The 27,571-nt window shown below is 34.1% G+C and overlaps 1 protein-coding gene across 1 annotated transcript in view; it reads right to left on the bottom strand.

Annotated features, from left to right (window-relative positions):
- Positions 1 to 216: 216 nt before the first annotated feature.
- The window catches only part of LOC147069454 (two pore calcium channel protein 1-like), a 67,107-nt gene continuing 39,752 nt past the window's right edge, over positions 217 to 27,571 (bottom strand). The window contains exons 10-16 of the mRNA XM_085950279.1: positions 26,950 to 27,069; positions 25,585 to 25,753; positions 24,021 to 24,191; positions 22,423 to 22,618; positions 20,032 to 20,137; positions 19,608 to 19,714; positions 217 to 18,529 (exon numbers count right to left, since the gene is read on the bottom strand). Coding sequence (XP_085806405.1) covers positions 18,344 to 18,529; positions 19,608 to 19,714; positions 20,032 to 20,137; positions 22,423 to 22,618; positions 24,021 to 24,191; positions 25,585 to 25,753; positions 26,950 to 27,069 — 1,055 coding nt within the window. The 3' untranslated portion in view covers positions 217 to 18,343. The remainder of the gene's footprint in view (positions 18,530 to 19,607; positions 19,715 to 20,031; positions 20,138 to 22,422; positions 22,619 to 24,020; positions 24,192 to 25,584; positions 25,754 to 26,949; positions 27,070 to 27,571) is intronic.

Genomic DNA, 27,571 nt, shown 5'->3' with positions numbered 1-27,571 from the left:
AGTGATAGGAGCGGAAGGCATTTGTATAGAAGACTAGAGGAACGACAGATTCTTGTGGCATTGCAGCCAAGACAAAATCACTTTAGAACAGTGTCAATGTCATTTGAAAAAAAACGATATTAACACCTAAATGAGTCGCCTGCACTGCCACAAGAATCTGACATTCTACTGGTGGTAAGTTTTTGGTGAACTTTTTAATAAATAAAATTCTTTGCAAATATTTTTTATTGGATTTTCATCATACATAGTTTATTACAATAACAACGTGTAGGTACATAATATCCAAGCTATAAAAATACACCTAATCGACTACCTACACTAAAATACTGGTCATAATTTTGATTAAAACAATATTTTTTTGTGTAGCTGTCAGTTTCGAAAGTTACATAAAACAATGGTCAATAGCCATATAACATGATTAGTAGGTTAGATTAGGATAAAGCAAAATGGCTATATTCTATTTTTGAAATGCACAACAATCTCTCCGTAGTAAAAATAATGTTGGTATTTTTAACAAATGTAGCTGTACAATTTTATTAATATAATATATTATAATAGAGGTATGTATCTAAAAACTGTGTAATAAATTTATGTGCATATTATCTCAATGCGGATGTAGGTGGTGGAGAGTAGCCATTTTACTTTTGACCTACTCATTAATGAATTCCAACAGAATAAAATATTGTTGACAAACAACGAAAACTGTCTATTGGAAATTTGTTCAAAATTTATTCTTTTCAGGAACTACTTAAATAATACCAACAATTATTAACCCGCCTCACACCACACCCAGTCTTATTCGAGTTGATGTGAAGCATCTTTCAGTTTTTTTATGTATGCCTGGTAATTTCTTAAAAAAAGTTACCCAAGACTTAGGTAAACACGTCATTAAGCTTAGAGCGCCCATGGGAGAGAGGACCATGGAGAAACAGACAATAAAATAACAAAATTCCAATGTAGCATACTGTTCTTCCCTTATCACAGACATTATTTATTGACTTGAACTCAAATATGACTTCTATTCCATTTCTGGTTAATGGCCAAACATCGATCGACACCTATCAATGTGTGTCATGTTGTTTGCCTTGCTAGTTGCAGTCTCACGTATCGTTACTTTGGTGGTGAATATAATTCTACGTGGATTTCAAAAACAGTTGTATTTGATGAAATGAGAAAAGGTAGTTTAAAACTTGGGTTCTCATTTCACTAAAATCAAAAATACTGTCTTTTTAATTAAGCCGCGTTGACACGGTCCGAGTACGATCCGAGTACACTTGGACGGAGTGCCATCCAAGTGACAGCTTCATACTAATTATTCCTATCCAAGCTAACTTGGATGAGTAGGACGCGGTCCAAGTAGCTTGGATAGGAATAATTAGTATGAAGATGTCTCATACGAGTGCACTTGGATGGCACTCGGTCCAAGTGTACTTGGATCGTACTTGGACCGTGTCAACCCCCTTTTAACAGGGCAGCATAGTGGTGAGAGAATTAAGTCGTCACTTCAATACTATAACTAGATAACTCTGATTTGATCATTGTTGGGAAAATGAAATTTAAAGTTTACTTGATTAACATAAATCTAGGCTATAATTATTATTTAAAAAAAAATGGAAAATTGTGCTTGTCTAATTGGGAACAATTAAATAATGTTCAATTGTATCAAAAAATATTGTAGATACATTATTAGGTATCTATGGTTTTAAAGTTATCTAATATTTTCAAACACAAATTTAATACAGTTCCCATTAACTTCTGACTTACCTAGTTTTATCATATTGTAGAGAAAGAAATATAGAATCATATTCAATAGCTAACTCAAAAACAGTGTAAATCAAGTTATCTAGGTGTAGTATTAGGTGACGAAATGATATTTTCACATTAACATGGTTTTAATAATGTCAAAGGTAGAATACACAAAAATATAAGTCTTTAGAAAGATGTAAAATTTTCAAATGCGCATATCTCTGAATTTTGCAAATGCGAATTAATTTGTTCATTACCAAGGCGATGATATTTTATGTGTTGTAAATTTTATTGACGTATTGAAATCAAACGTCAACATGATACAAAACAGATTGAAAACTACTGTCAGAGTTGACATTCTTCGAACCACATTAATTCCAATACAATATAGCAATCTTGTTTTCGTTGTATGTCAGCAATAATACAAAATTGTGGCAGCCAAAAACATTTATAACAATAATAATTATCTACAAGTCGATAACGTTCACACAACAGCAAATTCTTTTATTTATTTATAACAGTCGTGATATTATCATACCGAATCTTATTATTCTCCCGAGAAATTAGATTAATCATTATTGAGAGAGACTGTAATGTATTGTACATAGTCTTGTACAAATAATATTCCCAAATTCAAAAAGTAGTGAATATATTTCCAATGGTATTCACAAGCAGGCGCGCACACAAGGGAGAGGGTTTTCAGATCAGTGCATCTATTCTATACACAAGACTGCTATCGAGGGTAGTTTTTTATATGTTTGTATCGAAGTATTATAATTATTAAAATAAGTTAGCCGTCTAAACAGTCAAAACTGTCTATCTCACTCTAAAATTTGTTAAAACATAGCACTTACTGTAACAATTACAACTAACTTATTGTAATTGTTACAATAAGTGCTAATACTTCGATACAATACTACCCTCGATAGCAGTCTTGTGTATAGAATAGATGTGCTGGACCCCCCAAATACAAATATGTAGATAAAGGAATACTACGTATTCTTCAATTTCAGAACCTCATGCCTGATCATGACGCCACTCTTCTCGGCATTCTAAAGCAAGCAAGGCCCGAAGCCACTCATAAATTGGTGCAACTATCTGGGGCATATATTCCGATGCCATAGTCATCTGATATAGATGATATAGACAGCGCGGATGACACTAACTAAGTCACACCCATTCTATAAGCACTTGTTGTATTAGACAGCTGGCAATAAGTAATAGGTAAACACGATTATGTGAACCTGCAGGCCAAGTATTTATTGCTAGACTCAAAGTGTAGAGTGTATGGGTATGAGGAATGTATCTGGAAAAGTGTGGTATACCGTAGTTGAAGCGCTGAGAGCAGTAGGCAAGGTAAATGTGGTAGTTAGTAACACCCGTTAGATTTTTTTGACCATCCCCTCCGCTGTCATAGAAATCAATAGAAAATCTACACTAAACCCTAAACCATTTATCTGTGTGCACGCCTGTTCACAAGAATAGTACATTAACTATTGAACAGAATAGTACAAAAACTATTCACAACAATAGTTAAGTACATACACTAAATTGATCAGAATAGTACAAAAACTATTCATTACATACCAATTATTATTGATAATGATATTATGTAAGAATGTGATAAACATAGTACTATGTTTATATTTTAAATTACTATACTTATTAACAGTATTTTGTAATATTTGATTGTTTTTTCTCGACGACCCCACGAGTCTGTGTCTCTAATTTTAAAAATAAATTTTCCATTCCGACACACGAATCTCAATAATAAATTACAATCTACGGTAGCCATTTTACGATAGCTTGATGCGTTGTAATATATTAAGCTAAGGTCTTTTGTAAATATTTACCTAACGCGGTGTTTTGCTGACATCAAACTACCACGCAACCAGTGTATAATAATTTATGCTAGAAAAATATATTAAATGTTCAGCTGCAGCAATTGCCAGATGCGGAGTAACTATGTCTTAAACAGCTAATTATCTACATGCAGAGACATACTTTATGTAATGTAAATCACTTAAACAATTGCCTAACTTCAGATAACCAAAAGTGGGTAACTAGTGATAGGTAATTTGTGGCAGGTCGATAATTTAGGTATTTAGAGTTAACAACGGATTATGTGTCTATATGTAAGTATGTATGGTAGAAAAAAAATTAAGGTCATCTGATACATAGAACATGCACATAAAGCACAAACAAATCAGCATTATGCCTGATTTTAGAGGGCATGTCAAAGTTCAAATTGCAATTACTCCATAACATGATTTCGAGACTTAACAACTTTTGGCAGTAACACCACATAATATTATTATATCTCATTGTCAATGCAGGCTTTATTTCTGTCCTAGCTAAGCATTACATAACTTTTCTCTATGCATCGGGATTGGCTTAGATATAGTAAAAACATTTTAGTTATACGTAAATAAAGGCGATATCTCCGTTTTTGGGCTTTGGTGTAGGAATTTTTTTTTTTTGACCATGTCCGATCCTAATAGGATCATATTGGCCTCCACATAGTGGAGGCTTGTATTGACAGATTTTTGTTTTTACGAGAAATGGATGTCAGCCACTTGCTCAACCTATTAGGTCCATACTCTGACTCATACACAAATTGAAAAACAATATGTGCACTTGCCAGACCCAGGATTCGAACCTGGGACCCACAACGCAATAGGCAAACACTTAAGTCGTGCGGCCATCGTGGGTGTATAGTAATTACTAGAGGGAAACTATATTGACTTTATAGCAGTGATAAGCAATCCACAGGATGATTTTCTACGACCTAGCAAGAATTTTTTATGTATATAGTGATATGTCGAAGAATGAATATGATTTTATTGTTGTTATGTATATATAAATGCGGCATACAAAAAGTTTTTGGTAGTCAATTCGGGCCTCATGAAAAGAAAGGTTGATCGCGCTGCTCTATAATCTATAAAAACAACACTAATAAGTAAGGTGTTTTAATACAACAAAATGAATCTGAATTTTTCAAAGATGTTGAAAAAACCTTCTTCAATAGAGATGGAGCGTAAATGTATGACATTGAAGCAAAAAAAGGACCACCGGTCCACTGATTAAGTTAGCCACAAATGACTTCGCATTCCAGATTCATTCGCAGATAATAAGTTTATGACAATTATTTGCCAATTTGCAGGGCAGATAAAAAGAAAACCCGTCAAGATGAGTAGATAAGCTGCCAAAAATCTACACTTTGGCATTATCATTTAGTAGAAACATCATGTAAAATTTGTGTAAAACCATTTATAACAGCACTCGAGTAAGTAAGCGCAATGAATGTAATAAATGGTAGACATTTTTGTGAGTAATAAAATCAGAATGGCAACTGTTAATTAAATAATTTATTGCCATAACAGAAATAACGTATAGCCTTCTTTTATTTATAGTAGGTTTATAATCTTTACAACATTTTTTACACAACCATTCTCGACAATTAATAATTTTTATTTGGTTCTTTGACCATCGGAGTAACATTATTATATTATTTATTATTTTGCCATGCTTTAACTTCAGAAAGAATTGAATACAGGAAATAAAATAGGCACCAAGTGCCCGAATATCGAAAAAAAAAAGTGAGTACACAGAAATTTTCTATGTGCTATCGTCAATATCCTGAATACAATACATACATACAGTGTCATAAAGATATATTATAGATGGCTTTAGGTGTAAGTCAGCGTGATTATTTTTAAAATAGGCACTAAGTGCCGTTAGTTAATATGTGTCATGAGACTTAGTTCTTCGTTTTCGATATAAAGCGTGGCACTTAGTCCTTTTTTTAAGAAATAAATGTTGCGAGTAGTGCTTTTCTGAAATATCGTTATTCAAAAGTGTTTTTCTTACAATGTTTAATAATTATAAACGTATTTTTTTTTCTTCTAAGGACATTAAGATCGTATGTTAAATCTATTGAGAAGCTAATAAAACAGTGCTTCATTAAAACCCCTATATCTCAGATTCAGCTTTTTGGTACTTAGTGCCTATTTTACTTTGTGTATTCAATTATCTTGTTAGCTTGTATGTCCATGTCAAATTCTCACTAGAATATAATACAAGATATTTTAAAAGGGGTCAATGATTTATTCAAAAGATTTATCATAGATATCACATTTTTACAATCCAAAAATAATATGTAACAATAATTTATAAATTCATTTAAAACTGCAGCTGAATATTTAATATCTAATAATACATACTATTTATTACAATATCATATTCGTAACATTTCTCACTAAAAATATATTATTCTTATAATTAAAAGCATAATATGTAGCCATTTTTGGTTTTGTATTAGTTGGTTAAATAAAATAAATGAGATTAACATGGTAATCAATAATAACTATAATATTGTGGGTTGCTGCCATTGATACACTACTAGATGAGCAGTTCCCATACAAGTGTCATTTTAAAAATGTACAACAAAAGATATTACGAATATCGTCTTATAATATTTCCTTGTAGGTATAATGCGTTAAGACCGTTAACATGGATTCTCGAATTTCACCCGTATTGCCCTGGCTGTAAAACTAAATTTGCGTTCTTGGAATAGTGAACCTAAGGGTGCTGCAACGCAAAACAGACAGAGCAAGTCGTCATGCGCTGACTATTAGTTAGAGTAAGATGCAAGCTAGATCGGGCTTACTCAGTAAGTTTTAACAAAGGCCGAGTCGCTGAAAATCGGGCGTCATTTTAAGAAGCATATGATTCATCCAGTAGTATATCAATGGTTGCTGCCAAAAGTTGGTAAGTCGATAATTTGAGTATTTAGAATTAACAATGGATTATGTGTCTATATATAAATATGTATGCTAGAAAAAAATGCAAGGCCATCCGATATAGTGAAAATCAGCATTATGCCTGATTTTATAGGGCATTTCACACTTTTAAATTGCAATTCCTTACATGATTTCGAGACTAACTCATTTTTGGCAGTAACCCCACGAATTATATTATAAACTTAATTTAAAATATGATTTTATCGTACAACCATCTTTAAGTGTGCCACCGACATAAATCATTGGAAATAGTCATCGAGATAAATATGTGTACATAGGATTTACCACAGAAACAGATGATGCCAATTAATTAGGTATTTAACATCGTTTGATTCTTTGGTCCAATGGTAGAGGTAGGCTGTGGAGATCCGACATAAATAGTGCACACTAAACTTTGTCAGTCACACTTTATTTGTTTTCATTGAACTAAGAATACAAATTGCATGCATAGTGTCTGAGTATGCCGAAAAGCAAAACCCGTGTGGCAAAAATAACTCAAATGAAATAGTACAACACTTAATCGAATGCCATCAAGTACAAGAGACAGCTTCTCGACCATCCGGGCCACAGTCGCAGCAAAATATATATTTGAAAAGGAAAAATACTGATCCGAAAATCCCAGAATTGCAATCCTGGTTACTTTAAAAATAAATATTAATATGAATTGTCTTTAGATCATTCTTAACATTAAATTTAAAAAAAAAATAAAAAATATTTTGATATACTTAGTAAAATGGCAAAATAATTGTATATTAAATTAGTATATTATATACAAATAATTACTTTTAAGGTCGTCCATATATGACGGTATGACAAGGAGACAGGGAGAGGGTAGTATATAATGTGACGTCACTAAAACAATGAAATAAAACTCACAAAGATTAATGTTTTTTTTCAAAAGCTTTTGTGATCGCAAAACATGCAATGTTATTTATGGACGACCCTTTTTGTATATGTAAGCGTGCAAGGTACAGGGATTTCGAAATGTTGGTAACTAAATTGTATGAAAATTTACTTTTCGGTATAAATAATATTCGAAATCGGAAGAAACTTGATAAGTACATATATAATATATGAGAGTTTTAGCAAATTATTACATTACGGTTTGTGGGGTGTTTATTAAATTATAATAAATATTGATGGATTAGTGCAGGGGTGGCAAATCGCGGCTCTCGAGCCAGAAATGTAGAATGTGAACATAAAACTGACATATTACTTGTTAAAATGCAGTCTAAAAAACAATGTCTTCATTGACGTTCGTTACATTTTCGGGACAGCTAATTTAAGCGCGATTGCCAAGCGGCTTAAGCGTCGGCTTGTAATGTCGTGGGTCCCAGATTCGAATCCTGGGTCTAGCGAATACACATTTGTTTTTTAATTTGTGATTGGAGTCAGATTATGGACATATTAGATTGAGCAAGTGCCCAACATCCATTTCTCGTAAAAACAAAATATGCTAATACAATCTCCACTCTGTGGAGGCCCATATGTTCCTCTTGATGAAGTAGTAAAAGCAGTATTTTAAGCCTACTCATAGGAAAATGTTTTGTAAATGTAGCAAATAAAGCCACCGCCAGCTAGGGAACATCTCTACTGATGCTGTTGCCGGTGCTAAAACTAGACAAAGCGGGAAAGGTTGGGCACGGGGCCAACAACCCAACCCTATCAAGCATTAGGAAACCAAAAGAAAACGCCTCGGAATATATTCTTTTCAACACTAACAGGCCATGAGGTGTAATGACAGTAGTGCAGTGAAATACCAATTTAGTAGTAAAAGTGAGACGAGTACATAAACACTCAGGCTTATATAAATATATTGTGACCGCACCGACCGGGAATCAAACCCGGAGCCCCCGGTTGAGTAGTCAATGAATTATAGAATACACTGGACAACGAGGGCTGCCTACCAATCAATAGATGACCCGGCAACGGGAAAGAGATTAACGAATTTGGATTCTACACGAGGAATGTACTTTCTCTTAACGCGCCTACGGGGTGTATAACACCTCCTAGAACTCATTAATGAAATAATATAAAGCAGGTATAGAAGGATTATAAGTCATCTTATGGGACTGAAAAAGGGTCATCAAAAACTTAATCTGCAATATATTTATGGTCGACAAATAACTTGAACATTCAGTTACTGATTTTGACACAATCATCAGCCCCATGATGTATAAAACACGATTAAAGGCATGCCTTTACCAGGGTAGTATTTACCATAATGCTAAAGGGACTATAGCCCAAGGCATCCAAATTGGTAAGAGCCCCCTGGTATAATAAATAATAAAAAACCTTGAGGCAGACAAAACAGCTGTCCCCTCATAATAAATCTGCAGGGTCAAAGCTACTTTCAAAAAAATCTATCGTAGATAAATCAGTAGATATGTTTACTCCTACATAATTTTATATTTCATAAGCCACCGGACGTTGTGACATCAATCATTCAATTTATCGTAAACAAAACTTTTGCGGTTGGAAGAAATGGAATATCATAATACGAAAGAAATATTCAGTTGACCGGGGCCACGAATATAATATTGGCATCAAGGCACTAATTTTTTTTAACTAGTGTATATATAATATTATATATGATTTTTAATTGTCGTACATTGCATAAAACGGTCTGACAAACATTCGTACAGAGGAAAACTCAGATGCTTGACAAAGATTCATTCTATGACTTAAGCATAGATAGGGAGAAAGAGAGCATAATATAGAGCAGTGTTCTTCAACCAGTGGTCCGCGGACCGGCGCCGGTCCGCAAGAATATATTACCAGTCCGCGAAAGCTTTCACCATGCCATCAACCGATTATATCGCTACACGATTCGGGGAATTCTCACTAGATGAAATGCTGGGAGAATTTTTGAATGCTGCTGATATTAACCAGAAAGTCATATTCAACATCATAAGCCAACATTTAAAAGCGTTAGCTGAAAACTTTAATAAACATTTCTCTGAAAACTAAGATCTATGTAAAGGCGGACCTCTAACCTCCGGATTAATAATCCCTTTTTGGAAGATATTAAATCATGCGCACTTGATCTTCGTGAGAAAGAAAAGCTGATCGAGCTATCTTCTGATGTCACTCTGGTGTCCAGACATAAAATGCAATCATTGTCTCAATTTTGGATATCCCTTGATAAAGAATATCCATCTCTGAGTTATAAAGATTCGATTATTGGTAATTTTTTCAACTTCCTATTTATGTGAAAAGACTTTTTCATCTATGTCAGTAATAAAAACCAAACAGAGAAATCAAATGGATGTTAATGCAGCGCTTCGTCTCTCAGAAACAATGCTGCAACCACGCATATCAAATTTGCTTACAAAGAAGCAGCAGCAGATGTGGCACTATCCAAAAGTTGTAATTTTAAAATATAAGATTCCATAAATTTGACGATTTACACCTCTTGAGTGTAGTATTTTTATTGTTTATAAGGAATAATGATCTATTATTAGGTTTTGACGATTTATTATAATAATATGCTATTTATTGAGTGTACTGAGTTACTGACACTTCAACTATTCATAATTTGTTTATTGTATTTTTTGTGACCTCTGACTAGATAGGTAGGTAATGGAGTTTTTACCTACTTTATTGTATTGATTTACTATATTGTTCGTTGTCAGTGTGTGTTTACCTTTGGTGAGTATACACGACGCCTGAAGATGCCGAAAGGCGAAACCCGGGTCGCAAAAAAACGACTTAAATGGAATAAATAGTACAGAGCTTGAATCCATTAGAATTTAAATAAAATTCCATTTATAATGGCTAATACCGTTCTGCGAAATATTTCTCATATGTTCACTCATCTGGTTGAATAACACTGATATAGAGGGTGCCACAGATACAATATCAAAATTGTGTTGGACACAATCAAAATGCAAAAATAGTTAAATAAACAATATTTCTACTGACTGTCGGTAAAAACAGTCTATATGAAATCATCAATGAAATGGTCAGCGGCTTATTTTGCCGCATCTTCTACATAAAGACACATACAAAAGAAAAGGATGTCTCCAGGCAATAAAACATTCAAATCAAATAGACCATTTGATAGATGCTACGCACTGGACTGACATTACAAATACATGTGAATTCTAATCATTACCTCATGTAATAAAAGCCAAAGAAACTAGGAATCAGATCGGAAGATTTAATACCAAGCGTCTTAAAAGCCAGGAAAAACTAGAATAATATGCAGAAAGGGTAAATCTAACCCTTAGCATTTGAGGTCCTGGGTAATAATAGTAGTCAAAAAACAAATTACTTGTTTGATGACGAATACCGTGTGGTTACGGTAAAAAGAACCAGTATGGCAAAATCCAACAAAGGGCTAATACAAATATAATGAGACATTACAATATACATATATGAAGAGATTACAAAATATACAAAAAGAATACGAATGCATAAGAGGTATCATAAAAGTAAATATCTCATGAGATGAGTTTAAGCCAAGGGTAAGCGTATGTAGAAATGAGAATAGACAAACCCTTGTGTTAGCAAGATGGAAGAGATACATCAAGGCAGTAACTGTACCTGTACAGTAACAACGAGATCGAATGCTCACCTACAAAAATATCCAGACGATTACGAAGAAAGTACACTGCGTTCACTGGTAAATGTGTCATATGCCATAGATAAACTTGAAAACCATAAGTCCCCTGGCATGGACAATATCCGAAAAGGATATACATACAATGACAAGACGACAGATTCGGTACCCAAAAAATAGAAAAAGGAAATAATATTCTCCCTTCATGAAAAAATGAAAACTTATGGATTGTTCTAACTACAGCTTATAAAATGTTCTACAACATTCTGTACAGAAGAATCGTTAAATACGGAGAGTATACAATAGATTCTGCACAGCGCAGTCGATGATCAATCAAGTATCTGTACAACAAATCTTGGAAAAACACCATATATATAAGTTAGACACATACCACTTATTTATTGCATTACATAAACTGAGGATCCCATGAAACTAGTAAGCCTGATTCAAATGTCAAGTGAGGAATCAGTCAGGACTTTCTGGTGTGCAGCGCACTCACAATGGGCCAAACACATGGTAAAACCTTTACCCGTCTGTTATTCAATATAGGGAGGGGGAAAATCATCAGAGAATCTCCGATCTCCGATCCAAACAACAGGGATTATATTATATTATAATAATGTAATGCAAACGCTTTTCAAACACGTCAGTGTTATAGATATAGTGGCAAGATCGGAATCATCGCTAAAGGAGGCTTTTATCGCACCGGAAAGAGTAGAAATAAATGGGAGTTCATGTCAATGAATCAAAAACAAAATGCATGTCTGCGAGCGAGACCCCATCAAGTTCACTCATGTTCAATTGGTATGATTTTGCGAAAGTCGATGAGTTTATATATTATCTGGGATCATGCATTATCATCAAAACGACATCTGCCAGGAAGTTAGTAAAATTACTCGAAGAAAACTTGAACCTTATAAACCTCGATAGGTTCATATTGACCCACGGGTCGGAATGCTGGGTATTTGGTATCTTTGAAAGGAAGATACTCAGAAGCAACGATACGCAGGGCGAGGAAGATACAAACACAAACTGTACACGTTGTACGATGATCCCCCGTCAACTCATACGTGTCGTAACAAAATAAAGCCGTTGCCGGCCAAGTCTTACAGTAACATCTATCGACATAAAAGAAAACTATCCGTCTCAGTCGATAAAGAAGCACTTCGCGAGTGGAGAACTACAAGGTTCTAAGTGTTTGTCCTTGTAGAAACAAAAGTAACAATGAGGCAGCTTAGAATTATACTACTTCATTGTTGGGTTAGTTTTTTCAAGGACGAACACTTAGAACCTTGTAGTATTCGGCTCGCGACTTGTCAGAAAACAATTGACATAAACCAACGTTAACTGACTTATCTTATTATCGAGTCGCACTAGTGAAACAATAAACGACCATAAAAATTGTTCCCTGTTTGCTAATAAAGTATGTATATTCATATGAATACTAACATTAGTAATTATATGTAGAACCGAATTAAAATGTAATTCGGCAACGAGCAACTATAGCCTCAAGAGTGAAATACACCCAACTACAGAGACTAAAGAGGTTCAATTTCATCATACAAGAAGAAAAAAGGAGGGAAGACCTAGACTGCAGTGGACTGTATATAAAGACAGGTTCCCTGAGGTTAAGGCAGTGGAGAGAGCTTACAATAGACAGAGATGAGTGGAGATGTTTCTTAGGGGCAACCAAGTCCCACATCAGTGCCGATAAAAGACGATAAAACGGAGCAAATCCGAATGCTACATGTCATGGCTGGCAGTAATCTTGGAAAATTATTCGATTTTTAAAACTGCTTCTCGACTATAAGGCTGACGACCCATTTAGACAAAATAGACACATTCATATTTATCTTCACATTGCTGCCTGGAAGGGGAACATCAACCGCTGTACAAATACTGCTTAAGTAAACCGCTTCTCTGCTATAAAAAAAACGGAGCAAACCCAAATGCCACATGCCATGTCTGGCAGTAATCTTGGAAAATTATTCGATCCTAAAAACCGCTTCTCTGCTATAATGCTGACCCATTTAGACGAAATAGACGCGGTCATATTTATCTTCACATTGCTGCCTGGAAGGGGAACATCAACCGCTGTACAAATACTGCTTAAGTAAACCGCTTCTCTGCTATAAAAAAACGGAGCAAATCCAAATGCCACATGCCATGTCTGGCAGTAATCTTAGAAAATTATTCGATCCTAAAAACCGCTTCTCTGCTATAATGCTGACCCATTTAGACGAAATAGACGCGGTCATATTTATCTTCACATTGCTGCCTGGAAGGGGAACATCAACCGCTGTACAAATACTGCTTAAGTAAACCGCTTCTCTGCTATAAAAAAACGGAGCAAATCCAAATGCCACATGCCATGTCTGGCAGTAATCTTAGAAAATCATTCGATCCTAAAAACCGCTTCTCTGCTATAATGCTGACCCATTTAGACGAAATAGACGCGGTCATATTTATCTTCACATTGCTGCCTGGAAGGGCAACATCAACCGCTGTAGAAATACTGCTAAAATATAATTTTAACGGCGATAACGATAAGGCTTTCATTTATTTATATTGTCAAAGGTGACATGGATAAACCTTAAAAATAATATAGATACGTCACAGATTAAACGGTAACGCTACACACGTATTACCATCATATCATGTCAAGCTAATCATCGGCCACTCTAGAGGTGACGGAGATAGGGACTAACCCCGATGCTCCATTTCATTCAAACAAAAATACGTTGAAATTGAGTGAAATGAGTTCATAAAATAAAGAAACCAAACGACAAGTTTGAGTGTTTCAATTTATAAACTATAACACCTACTAGCTACCCAGTAATAAATAATACACAGTTAATGAATATTGCAGACGTTAAATAAGTATATTAACAAGTTATCGTCACTGGAGTAGGACCACTGCATTACAACATTTTCTTTCTGTGGTGCTAAATTTCGATTGAACCAGATATTTGGTGGTCGTGGCAGCAGGAGTAAAGATATGCACATGCAATTTTGTTGTAGCAGATCCTCAATATGATAGTGGTTATGTCCTTGCACAATGGACTATTGTGACTCACATTTATCAACAGAGACAGTATTTGACGACATACGAAATAGGTACCCGGAAACGAGTAAAGTTTTGTGCACACTTACGCCGGTGGCTGTGACCATAGCGAAATTTAAGAAATGCCAAACTAACAATAAGTCGCATTTGCTGTAGTTAACTACAGCAGACTGGCTGAACTACGAGAACTACGGCTGACAGGTGACTGGCACCATAAAACAAGCCTTTTAACCAAAGAAATAAAATTCTTGATAGAAAAAGCGAGTAGATTAATAAAACACCACAGCATCCTCGGACGAAAACCAATTTTGTTAACCGACATTCCAGCTTGGATAAGGATAATAAAACCGATATATTAATCCTCTGTAACAACTTGAGCATGCTCATTGCCACAAACAATGTTCGCACACTCATGAAGGGCCTGCACGCCACTCACATCATACACACCTACGGTATATGACATCTTGGGGCTGAGCAAAGTGTGCTGGAAAGACGCCGAGAGAAAATTGATTGAGAGTTCCTTTATTGTATACTCTGACCAAGAGTGGAAGTATTTATGTCGAAGAGAGCGTCCAGTTACTTTGGGAATACAGTCTCTAACAAAGTAGGAGCGGACTCTTTGCTCAGCCCAAGGTGATTGGGCGACACGACTTTGGTGACCCAAACAATAATGGTGAATAGGTTGTAGAATTTTCCATCTTGGACGAGATTGCTATCTAAAACACCGTTTTTGCCCACAGAGACATCCACACCTATCGTGGACATATCCTGATGGATGCACAGATGCAGATTGACTACTACGTGTGTAGTTAGAGTCTGACTAGGGATTGCAATACCCATATTCCAGTATTTATCAATACCGAAATACCGGTTTTAAAAACCCAAAATACCGGAATTTTCGGTATTAAAAAACCACTCATTTACATTTTTGAAGATGAATTCATCAAATATACCTATTTATAAAACATCAGTGAAAATAATTATTCTATAATTAAATTAAGTGTTGAATTGAAGCAGCTTTTCCTGCAGTCACACTTATTTGCATGTATTTAATGAATTGGCCTTTTTGGGGGCTTTGGTTAAAATTATCAATATATTCAAATTATTTGTAAAAATCACCAGTGCTACAATATTATAATCAATACATATTTTTAAATGTCTACATAATAAATGTAGCTAGGTAGGTTTTTGCTGTAAAATAATGTTTTAAAGTACTTAATTCTGTTTTTTTATGTTTTAACGAATACCGGTATTCAATAAGAAATACCGAAAAACCGGTATTGATATTTTCATGCGGTATTGCAATCCCTAAGTCCAGTAATGTGGAAAACAATAATGTGGAAAAAATCGTACACTGGCAATTAGTTCTGAATGCAAAATACCTCGTATTTATCTATGTGCGCCTGGCATTTCACAAATATTGGGTCGGTGCACAAATGAAATGTGCCCCTCACCTCACGTTCAATTTTTGAGATTGACTCTGTAAGATATTTTACAGAGCACATGATCTTAAGGAGTCTCTCTCGCTAAAAGACAGCTTTGAAAACGACTTTTAATTACTCACAATTAATTTGTGTTAAATGTTTGAGAATTAAATTAATATTTTTATGAAGCATGTTGTTTATTGGGCAACATTGCAATAATTGGAAAATATATTTTTGGTTGGGAGTTCACGTGCTCATGTGCTTTAACGGAGTAACCACCCAAGATGGTGCAGACTGGCATCTAATTACGGTAAAAACTAAACGTACTATATCCGTGCACTAATCCCTCAATATTAGTTTGCTTTCATATTATTACATGCATTCGTTTAAAAATATAAAACTTAACATAACATAAATATAATATGTAATATTGACTAACAATAAAAATTCATTTTATATACTATGTATTATAATATGAATGTAGTAAACAAATTAAATTGGTTAAAATAAATATGAAAATATTAAAACGATGCAGACAGGTCAGATGCAGAGATGTCAAATTTATGTAAAAGCTCAAACTTCCTTGATATCTATTTCTTAAGCAGCTCATTATCTATAATATGCAGAGACATACATACTTATGTAACATATTAAATTAATCAAACAGTTGCCTAACTTCAAGTAACTGAAATCAGGTGTTTGGTGACTGGTATCACTAATTTTTTTTTTCAAAAAACTTGAGGAACACAGTTATCGAAGCTGTCAAAATTATGCAGATATCGAATAGTGTCAGATTGATAACTTCTACCGAAGGAATTTGAATAAATAATATATTACTATGACACATTCTCAAGTGCATATGCATAGTAGTACTTATTTCAATAAGTCGACTTAATCCCTGGTCAGCACATTTTTGGATAAATATTGACTAACGATTAACAGGTTGGTCTACACAGTTAGCGCTGCTAGCAGCAAAACACTGAAGAAAACTGACAGCTGACAAATAATTACATTTTATAAACACAAATGGTAAATATAGTTTCGGACAAAGCAATATTGCATTAATTACCGATTATCTACACAAACACCAACCAAAATGGAGTGAATAATTTGCGAAACATTTGCGATAATTGTCGTGTAAGTGGTGTTCGACGAATTTTAATAATGAATAGAAATTATGTTTGGTATACTATTATCACAATACGTGCATTCACAATTAAAACACTGTTAAAGTGACCAATATTAACTATTAATTTAAGATTATTGCGCATATTGAACTTGATAGATTTACATAACGTCGACATACTATGCATCAGGTCTTAAGTGTTACATAACCGTTGTCTCTGCATTGGAATTCAATTCGACATAACTAAAAAGTTTTACTAAGGTTTACATAAAGGTAACATCTCTGCATACAGACTTAATTATATAAATAAAAACGATCACATAAGACATAAAGCATTATGATAAGATAGTAAGTATTACCGAGGGTTCTGGTTAATACGTATAATGGATTCTGTCTTATTGTGACAGGATGTCTGCGTTACCCAGAAGCCAAAGTAACGCGATGATATAATAATGTGAATTCGTTTTCCTATTTTCCAGCGCTTACCTAGCTTAAAATGTAGGGAATATTTTAAGCCATCACAATAGTTAATAATGCCCAGTCAATATTGTTCAAATGCTTATTTTAATATATCTTCTAATAAAATTATGGTAAATATTTTATTTACACGCAGGTGACCACACAAAATCATGCATATTTTCATTAATATCGTGGAAGCCATTTTACTTTACACGTCATAAATTAGTTAATATTTCATTTTGTGACAACACAACGTTTAAATAATGAGGTTAATGATAATAGTTTTAAAAGATTTCTCTCCGTTGATTATGTAACACGAACATAGATTATAAATAATATTGTCTATAACAATTAATTAATCATTACGGTTTATTATTATATATTAGTTCTGGGGCATAATATTATGTTATCCTGTGGGATTTTGAATGAAGAAATTGAATAACTGCCTGAAAAACATTTTTTGTGTACTTTACAATCATGGTTTACAAAGTGTTTTGATTGAAATCATGGCAGATGCCTTGTTTGACATCTTGAATCCAAAATGGCTGCCATTCCAGACATTGATATAAGAAAAGTTAATAATAACTCCTTTCACAAGTGTTCCATGACAATTATTTTGTGCTAAATGTCTTTTGTTCGCAATACGAAATAAACAAACAATGTGGTTATATATGTATTTTTTGATGTCTTTATAATGAATGTGTTTCGGGTAGTCATTCAATTTCTTCATTTAAAATCCCATAGACTAGCATTAATTTAATTACTTATGCCTCAGGGCTAGATATAATAAATTTATATCAATGGCAAGAATATTTAGTTTTTAAATAAAATTATAAGTTTAATTAATTTTATATTAAACAAATAAAATATTGGGAAATAAATATTGTGTTTTTCACATATTAAACTTTAGCAAAAAGCAACAGATGTCAGATAAAATGGATGTCATATATTAATTTAAAAAAAAAAAAACCATTGCCATACAGCTAAAAGTGACCGATTACCAAAACCGTGGGAATATTGAAAATTTTCTTCAATAATTGATTGACTAGGTAAAAAATGACATTTGGTCACCCCAGCGGCATATTGTCATTATTAGTTCTCGACTGCGTCTCAGGCGTGTTTGTGTTATATTAAGTAAAACGTTTACTGCGAGATAGTTTAGATAAGGCGTCTGTCCCCGACTGTGACGGCGTCATCGGCATCGGGGGCCTCCAACGAGGGGGCGACACCCTCCCTCTCCTCGCGCGCCGCGTCCGCCAGCCACCGCTGGATCTCGTGCATGTACATGCGCCGTTGCAGGACTTCTCTTGTCCTCGGCCGGGAGCCAATGAATGTCATCGTGTTCTGGAAAGAAGAGGAAATTATTTACTGAAAATGAGTTTCTAAAGGAAATAATGACACCAAATAATGTTGCCAAAGTGAAGGCAGTGGCGCACCCAGGATTTAATATTAGGGGGGGCCCAAGGAGGAGAATGTAAATTAGTCCCATAGGATCTTTTTCTACTTCACAGCCTAATTTCTTGTTTCTCGGTCTTTTGTCTATTGCACTCGGTGTACCTACACCATGGTCCCCACATCCTGAAACGGGCCCTCGGGCTAGGATATTTGGCGGGCCCCCTACCTACCGCTAAGATTAAAGGCAGTGTGAAACACAACATTAACGTTCTTCAAATTGTGTTTCAGTTCAAATTAAGGGTACTTATACAGCGAATTATTGGCGATTTTTAATACATCTACTTTAATAATGGAGCTGTCGAGTATCGACACATAATAATCAAAAAATATATTGCACAATTATATAAGTAATTGAAAATGTTCATGGCTATGAAGTATAATAGCGCCGCAGGCGATTTTTTTTACTATTAAAGCTAATTTATGATATGTGTTTATCTCACTTTTCTGGTCAACCCGACACGCCGGGCCCCCCACAGCCTGGGCCCCCAGGTTAGAGCTCTGTCAGCCCTCCCCAGCCATGACCTACACCATTCCGGAATTCGGGTGGACACCGAGAAATTTTTGACAGTTCCATTAGGGATTGTGTTTCTAAAAAAACCTGACATTAGTGTTTCGAATTTTTTGTGTTAGAAATTAAAATCTAAGAAATTTTTATAAAAAGGGTGCTGGATAATTATTACAAATCATTTTTTTGCCGTGTTTTTATTTGTCTAAGCCCAAGGTATAGTTTATTGGCTTTCAATTTCAATGTTTAAAATCATTATAATTTTAATTTTTGGGGGGTGCCAGGGCCCCTTGGCTCCCCCCCTGGGTGCGCCACTGAGTGAAGGTAAAGTGTGTCATCAATGTCTTCTTCTTTCACTGAAACAACTGTCATGATGAAGTTAAGACAATAATTAGGACTACTATCGGAACTAGGCATTTAGCGTTGCGACCTGACTATAGACGAGCTTGGATGATAACTTACCCCAGGCGGTAGATGTGGTCTGAGATGATCGGCCATCACACCGTCGATGCCGAGCTGCTGTACCTCCTCCCAGCTCATGTGGACTTCCTCGTGGAGAAGCTTCTCCTCTGAAAAAGATAATAAACCAAAGATGTTGAAAAAACTTTCTCGAAAAGGTTCATTGAAACATTGATATATAATCCAATCCGATTTGTAATTATGATTTTTAATTATTTCAGTCCCTTCAAAAATGTAAAATAGGGGTTTCACTGTATTGCCAAGATATTTAATGATTAAGCCATCACAAATATGTCAAACACGTATGTCCAAAAGTTAAAACAAAGACGGTGGCTATGAACAAATTGCTTTAACTGCAATCCACCAAAGTTTTTGTAACTTCATAATCAATTTTTTGTCAAGAAAATTAAATAGAATTATTACTCACCATCCCTTTTGCTGGTACTTCTCTTGTAGTGAATGCGGAAGCGGAAGGCTTCAAGCACGCTCGCCACCACGATCGTGAGAACCACCATTGTAAATAGATAAAACACCTGAAAAACAATAAAATACAAATTTAATGGATCCAAATTAATAAAATTGTCAACCACTGATAAAGCAAACATTCAATTATTTAAAGTTAATATCAACCAGTGGCGAAGGGTGGAGTTAGGCTGTTAAGATCCAACATAAATAGTGCACACTAAACTTTTTCAGTCAAACGTATTTGTTTTTATTGAACTAAAACTGCAATGTGTAGATAGTGTAGGTTAGTTTTAAAAAATCAATTAAACCTTGCCTAATCCTAATTCAAACCATAATAATATACATATATATAATAGTCGTTAAATATTTGTTTGTCTATAAATATCTAAAATTATGCCATTCAACCATAGATAATTTTAGATATTTTATAGATGGAAGAATATTTTTTTATCGATTATGGTTTGGTGTTTTTATCGATTATGGTTTGGTAAGGCAGGGCTAAATGAATTTATAAAAAAACAATCATCACCATCTGTAATATTATGTATTCTTAATTCAAAGAAAACAAATAAGAATGACTGAAAAAGTGCGCACTATATTTGTTGGATCGCCCATAGCATATCCAAACTATGATGGTTTGGTTAGGCAAGGTTTAAATAAATTTAAAAACTAACCAGCACCACCTGCAAATTGTATTCTTATTTCAATGAAAACAAATAAGTATGACTGACAAAGTTTAGTGTGCACTATTCTTATAGTATATGTGTTCAAAACCCGCTATAACACTTTTTCGAAATAATTAAGATATATATATCGTTGGATTCGTTATTAAAATCTCTACATGAAAATTTTATCGCCTCTTTCAAAAGCCGCTACGATTAACTGTCATTTATGAAACAAAATCAATGTGTCTATCAAATCCCGCTATAATGGTACGTTTACATCTGACACTTATACCGTTATACTTATTTTATGTGTCGGACATAAAATTTCATTTACTGTTTACACCTGCATGGATCTGACATAAAATTCTGGTATACTTCTCGTTGAAATAAAGTCTCGACACTTTATTCAATGGCAACATTGGAATAAATATATGCGGTGTTTACATATGATATTGTAATTTATTCGGACACTTATTTTGTATACTTCTCAAAAACGTTATGTCAGTTGTCAATATGGGAATGTTAAAAAAGAAAGCAGCGAGTGTTATTATTTTAAGTCTTTTGGCAACAAAAAGGAGGAAAAAATGGTCTAGATGGGTGCGGGAATGGATTCAGCGACGAGAAGAACTAGGTGCCTTCCGTTTAATGTCAGAGTTTAAAATCGAAGATCCAACTCAATTTGTGAACTTTAGTTTGCAAGATTGGACCTTTTGCCAAAAAACAAGACACACAATTCAGAAATGCGTAGAAGAACGATTAACAGTAACATTGCGATATCTAGCACTTGATCGTCATTGCATATTCAATATAATATTATCGTACCTAATACGAGTGCAGGTGTGGGCCAAAATGAATAATTAGGTAATACCATTTGAAGCGCATTTTTTCTTCACAGAGTGCATCAGAATTAATCGTATGTGCCGAGAACAAGCGATATTTTATTTTCGAACAAAATCCATAGAACACGGCACATCCGATTTATTTCTCATTGTCTATGATTTTTGACAGATCGCTACAGTACATTTATTAACGTAAACGTTGGGCATACATTCATGGTGTACCTATGATTATTGATTGTCCGTTGTTTTAGAAATATACATATGCAATTCACTAGGTACCTGTCAAACTACGAATATTGTGTCAGGTACTTGACATAAAAGTAGACGGTGGTCCAACTTCGGTGATATATCGCTCCAAGTTCGAACTTGTCGAAAACGCGGTGTTTACATTTGCGTATATAAGTAGATTGAATAAGTGGTAGGTGAGAGTCGACACACGCAAAATAAGTGGCAGATACAAATATACTTACTGTTTACACTTAAGTGAATATGGTGTCATACATAAATATGACGATATTAGTGTCAAATGTAAACGTACCATAACACTACTGAAACATTCAAAAACCTTTTTAGTTCAAAAAGTTTTTATTGATTTTCTCAACATAATGAAAAAGTGTTATAGCCTGTTTTGAAACTCAGCGACACATATCTAATCTTAACCTACTTTCATAGTTCATTAATTCATAATTACTTCAAATTTTGAATGCCTTGCTAATCCAGATTTTCGTATCTGTCAACTTTAATATATAAATGGCTTTTGTCAATCATTCAATGTGACATAACGTTAACATTCTATGCATGTGAGCCTAAGTCTTCGGTATTTTCTATCGTCATTATCGTCATTCTCACCATAAAATAGATCCGACTCCACTGATTGGCCACATACGCATAGCCGTTCATGAGGATGAACCAATTATTGACCACTGTCAGCTCGAACAGCGTCACTCCGCTGGTCAGCAAGTTCTCGAACGTGTTGAGGTAGTAATAGCCAAGCGCCGTCGAACTGTTGGCTGAATACTTGTAGAAGTCTTCTACTGTTGTATTTCTAGAATAGATGAATTAATAATAATATCAGTAACATAAAAAAAACTGTAATTTTTAAAATAGTATTTGGTTTATTAGTTTTTAAATCTTGTATTATAACTGCAGATATACATAACAGACATATTATAACAGTCTAGTTGCTAATAGAAAAAAAATTACATGAAAATTCTATTGTTAATTGAAATAATCATAAACTGATAAGTAAGTAAATAAATTGTTAAAAATAGTACTTCTGGAAATTTGAGGAAGTTAGTTTAAAAATAATTACAAGATAAAAAGAAATTTTACGTTTTTAAATTTTCTGTTGAATTATTATGCTCAATAAATGCTCAAACTTGTACTTGATATGAAGTAAATAAAAAACAAACAAACAAACATAGAATACTGAAATGTCATTTTGACATTTCATTTTGATTTCCATAGTAACGCACGTATATATTAATAATTTTATTGCTAGGACCCACTTAGCAACCAATAATAGTGAGTAGTAAATATTACTTTTAACAAATTTTTCCCAAACATACAAAACAGAATTAACTGAAAATGAATTCAATTCTGCTTAAAGATGGCTAAAAGTATTAAAAGAATACATTGGCAACGTGTTCTGATATATTCTAAAAGTTTCAAATGTCTAGCTAGTCGGGAAGTTAGTTAAAAATCGATTGCATGATTTGTACTGGACAAACAAGAATACGAGCTAATAAAAACGTAAAATAGTGCGAAATCTGCTGCTACATCTTTGCTAGAATAGTTGATAGCTTCAGTGTTGTTTCGGAGAGATGAAACGCTGCATTGACATCCATTTGTTTTCTTGGTTTCGTTATTTTACTGACGTAGCCGAAAGTGACTTCTTGTGACATGAATGAGTGAAGTCTTGTGACATGAATAACTATTCGAAAATGTGGACGATAATTAATGGCTTTGTAACTAAAAATGTATTTTATGTTCGGACAACAAAGTGACATTGAACGACAGCTCAATTAGTTTTCCTTATTCTATACTATCAATTGATTGATGTCTTCCATGAATGGATTACTTTTTTTATTTTGGCATATCGTCGTTGCAACTAGAAAATTGTGGAACTCCAAAAACACTACTTTACAGCAGAGACAAAAAATATTATAGTTTTTTTTTTTTGTATACAAATCCTTTGGCTATGGAGTGCAATGCTACAATTTTTTTGGAATTACATAATTTACAAGATGGGTAGATATTAACAATGGCCGTTAGATGGCATCCAAAATCAATTTTCAGTTGAAACGGAGTTACACATTTTTCTAGTTTCAACGACGATATGTATTTTTAAATGGGGGACAACTATTTGCCAACCGGCAGTTGGGAAATACTGCTATAGACAGATGCCGCATTTAGCATAATTATATCAATTGAATAGGCATACTTACACGCAACAGTTACGCATGTCATAGCCCGCGAACAACTCCATGCCGACGATGGCGAAGAAGTAATACATGACCAGCATGACGCAGGCGGCGGAAGACATGAGCGGAGACAGCAGCACAAGCGTTCCGAACACGTCTCGGTAACGCTTTTTCAGTTTGTACAATCTCATCAGTCTGCCAAGAAAGGATAACAATAAAATTAGATTATGCGAAGTGTTGATAATAGAACGAATATAATATGTAAACCGATGATCAGGTCGAATAAATCGATTTCTAAGTTAAATATACAATTGTAAATTACACATAACATTCTGTAAATGAAGTCTTATTCTCCAATGATCGTTTATTCTAGCATTTACTAGCAAAATATTAATATTTCTATATGTTTATACTGCGCTGCTAAGTAAAAAGACGGCGTTTACACTTGCGGACACGACGTCCATAGACGTCTTTTTTTAAGTGTGATATGAGAGAACGTCTATATACGTCCAGTACTGTACAACGTAATACGACACGACGTGTATTAATAGAAGTCGTATTTTGGATTAAAACACTATGCTCCCTATCTACTTGTGTCACAGCGTGAACGTATTTCTATTAGATAGTGTCGTATCCTAAGACTTCACTCATTTCTATATATCTAAATCGAAAATTTAAAAAACAAAAATTTTATTATGTGTCCGCGAATGTGTTAAATATACACCATCTGTTATGTGATTATGTCACAATAAGCCACTAATTTTACACAATATAAGAGAAAAGGTAGTGTAAAACTTGGGTTCTCAATATACTAAAACCAAAAGCATTGTCTTTTTACTTAGCAGGGCAGTATTAATGTTTATAGTATTTTAAGGAGGACAAATCAAGCCAAAATATTCATATTATATACGGTTATTATGACAAGAATAATGACATTTTTCACGCTGTGTCTACAAGATATACGGCAATGTTAGGAATATAATGGTTATAGCATTTCATACAAAGCAGTTGCATATATGAATCCTGTTTCACGCATAAATATGTATGTGGAGATGTGAAAACTACTCCTAACTAGTTTTATAATTATAGTAAAACCCAGTTAATACGAACATGGGTACTTCGAAATTCGCATAAATTGAAATATTCAATAAAAGTCATAAAATCTATATATAGTGAGATTTCCACTAATTCGATGAATGAAACATAATAGTTAACACTGATATCAATATGAAAGAAATTGTAATCGGAAACGGAACCAATGTAACAAAATCGCAAACAAAAATTGTATTTCTTAATTCAATTTTTTTTCCATCTCTGGTCCTGTCGATTTCGAATTAACAGGGTTTTACTGTATGTACATGTTAAATCCTCAGCGCCTTAATCGTGTTGAAATGTTTAATATTTGCAATGACAGATGCTGGTGAAAAAAGTGTAAGTTTACTTAATTCTACAATATGAAACAAATTGTAGATAATTTAATCATTAGCCTCAGACCATTTATTCAGTTGCACTTTCTTATAGTCAGGCTACGTTTATATATATATATATATATATATTATTACGTCTTTGATAAACACCAATAAATTACCTGAGTGGCCGGAAGATGACCACGACAATGAAGCCAGGTACTAATATGAGAATGATGGCTCCAAGTATTCCCAGCAGTGTTGCCACCAGATCAAACACGTTCCACCCGCTCGAGAGGTATTGCCGCATGCCCAGAGCCATCATGCGCAAGCCGGCTTCCAGTAAAAACACTGCCGACAGAAACAAAATAAACATTAACACGTTAGCAATTTAAATTTAAATTTATTTAGTTTAAATACATAAGAAAAAAAACAAAGAAATATGATTTCTACAGAACAGTTGATGACATGACCTCCGAAGAAACCAAAAGAAACAATTGGTGTTCACTGCCGCAGTTTGACAAGTAAAAAAACTGTAGGTATGTTTCAGTAAATGCAGTTAAACCAAATAAAACAAAATTCTTAAATAACTGCATCTATGAACTTTTTTTCCATACTCAAGGTTCAAACACATACTGGGTGAAAAAACACATGTGAATTTGTCAAACCCGGAATTGGAACCCGGGACTGACGACATTATAAGCCTGATGCGTAACCAGTCAGCCATCATGCCAACATATTTTTTTACCACGTTTTTCTTAGCTCGTATTCTTGTTTGTCCGGTGGTTGTTTATCCAGTACAAATCTTGCAATCGATTTTTAACTAACTTCCCGACTAGCTAGACATTTGAAACTTTTAGAATATATCAGAACACGATGCCAATGCATTCTTTTAATACTTTTAGCCATCTTTAAGTAGAATTGAATTCATTTTCAGTTAATTCTGTTTTGTATGAAAAGTTATTTCGGAAGAAATTCGTAATCCAATCCACTATTATCGGTTGCTAAGGGGGTGGTCCTAGCAACTAAATTATTAATATATACGTGCGTTACTATGGAAATCAAAATGACATTTCAGTATTCTATATTTGTTTGTTTGTTGCAAAATAACAAAAAAATTATTTGTTGACAATTGCCTTATTTGTCTTTAATTATTAAAACATAGAATTGTCAAGTTTATATGATTCAACAGAAAATTTAAAAACGTGGTATATAAAAAGTTCTTTTTATCTTGTGATTATCTTATTATAATATTAATACTATCGACCGAAGGTACTTGATGGAATTTGAATTTAAATCCATTAGAATATTTTTCTTATATTGTGAATTCATATTTTGACTGTAGGTTCTCAAACATGTTACTAAATCTTTAAAGCACATCATATATTGAACTTATTTGTATGGTAAAGTTATACGTGTCTAAATGCACTAATGTGGCGTATGCGGTTCATAACGCTCGGCTACTATAGCACGCCACGTTGGCGGGAGTGGTACCTAAAGTGTTTATAAAGGTAATTTATTTTATGAAGGCAGCATTGATAACTCACACATCAAAAACAACCAAGTGTCCCATGAGGCGCAGAAGAGTCGGGCACTTTCCCGTAACCCGCCAGACGCCTGCGCTATCCGCATCAACATCGAGACTCCGTTACCGATAATGAGGATAACTGCAAATTCAAAAGAAAAAGATTAGAGTAAATTGGTTCAAACAACTCAGTAACCGTTACAGATACGACAATAACTATTCTTATTAAACATGTGAATGACATCTCTATCAAAGTCTAAAGCAAATAAAACCATATAGAGCTCATACTAATAGTCATAAATCGTTGGCAATCCTCTGATTGCTGAGCATTGAACACAGCCGATGATCCAGGACTATTTGTACGAGGTCTACCTATGAATAGTTACAATAAACCCTTTTCAATAAATTCATAAGTGAAACAATTTTCAATATTTTCAGCTGTTGAAGAAACCTGAAAAATTAAAAACAGTCCGCCATTTTCCAAAATGGTAGCCGTAGCACAGCATATACGATTATTAATTTTTGGTATGCTATGCATAGGTAGTCGCCTTTGGGAGAATTTTTTCCAGGCTGAATACTAATATGACTAATCACCATGTGCCGGATGTAAACACACATGTAGATTTAAAAAAATAACAGGATTT

The sequence above is a fragment of the Rhyacophila brunnea genome, unplaced genomic scaffold (genome assembly GCF_057557595.1).
Source record: "Rhyacophila brunnea isolate RB1 unplaced genomic scaffold, BYU_Rbru_1.0 scaffold_23, whole genome shotgun sequence".
Lineage (NCBI taxonomy): Eukaryota > Metazoa > Arthropoda > Insecta > Trichoptera > Rhyacophilidae > Rhyacophila > Rhyacophila brunnea.
The sequence above is the reverse complement of the archived record's forward strand: the minus strand, read 5'-3'. Positions and strand labels throughout refer to the sequence as shown.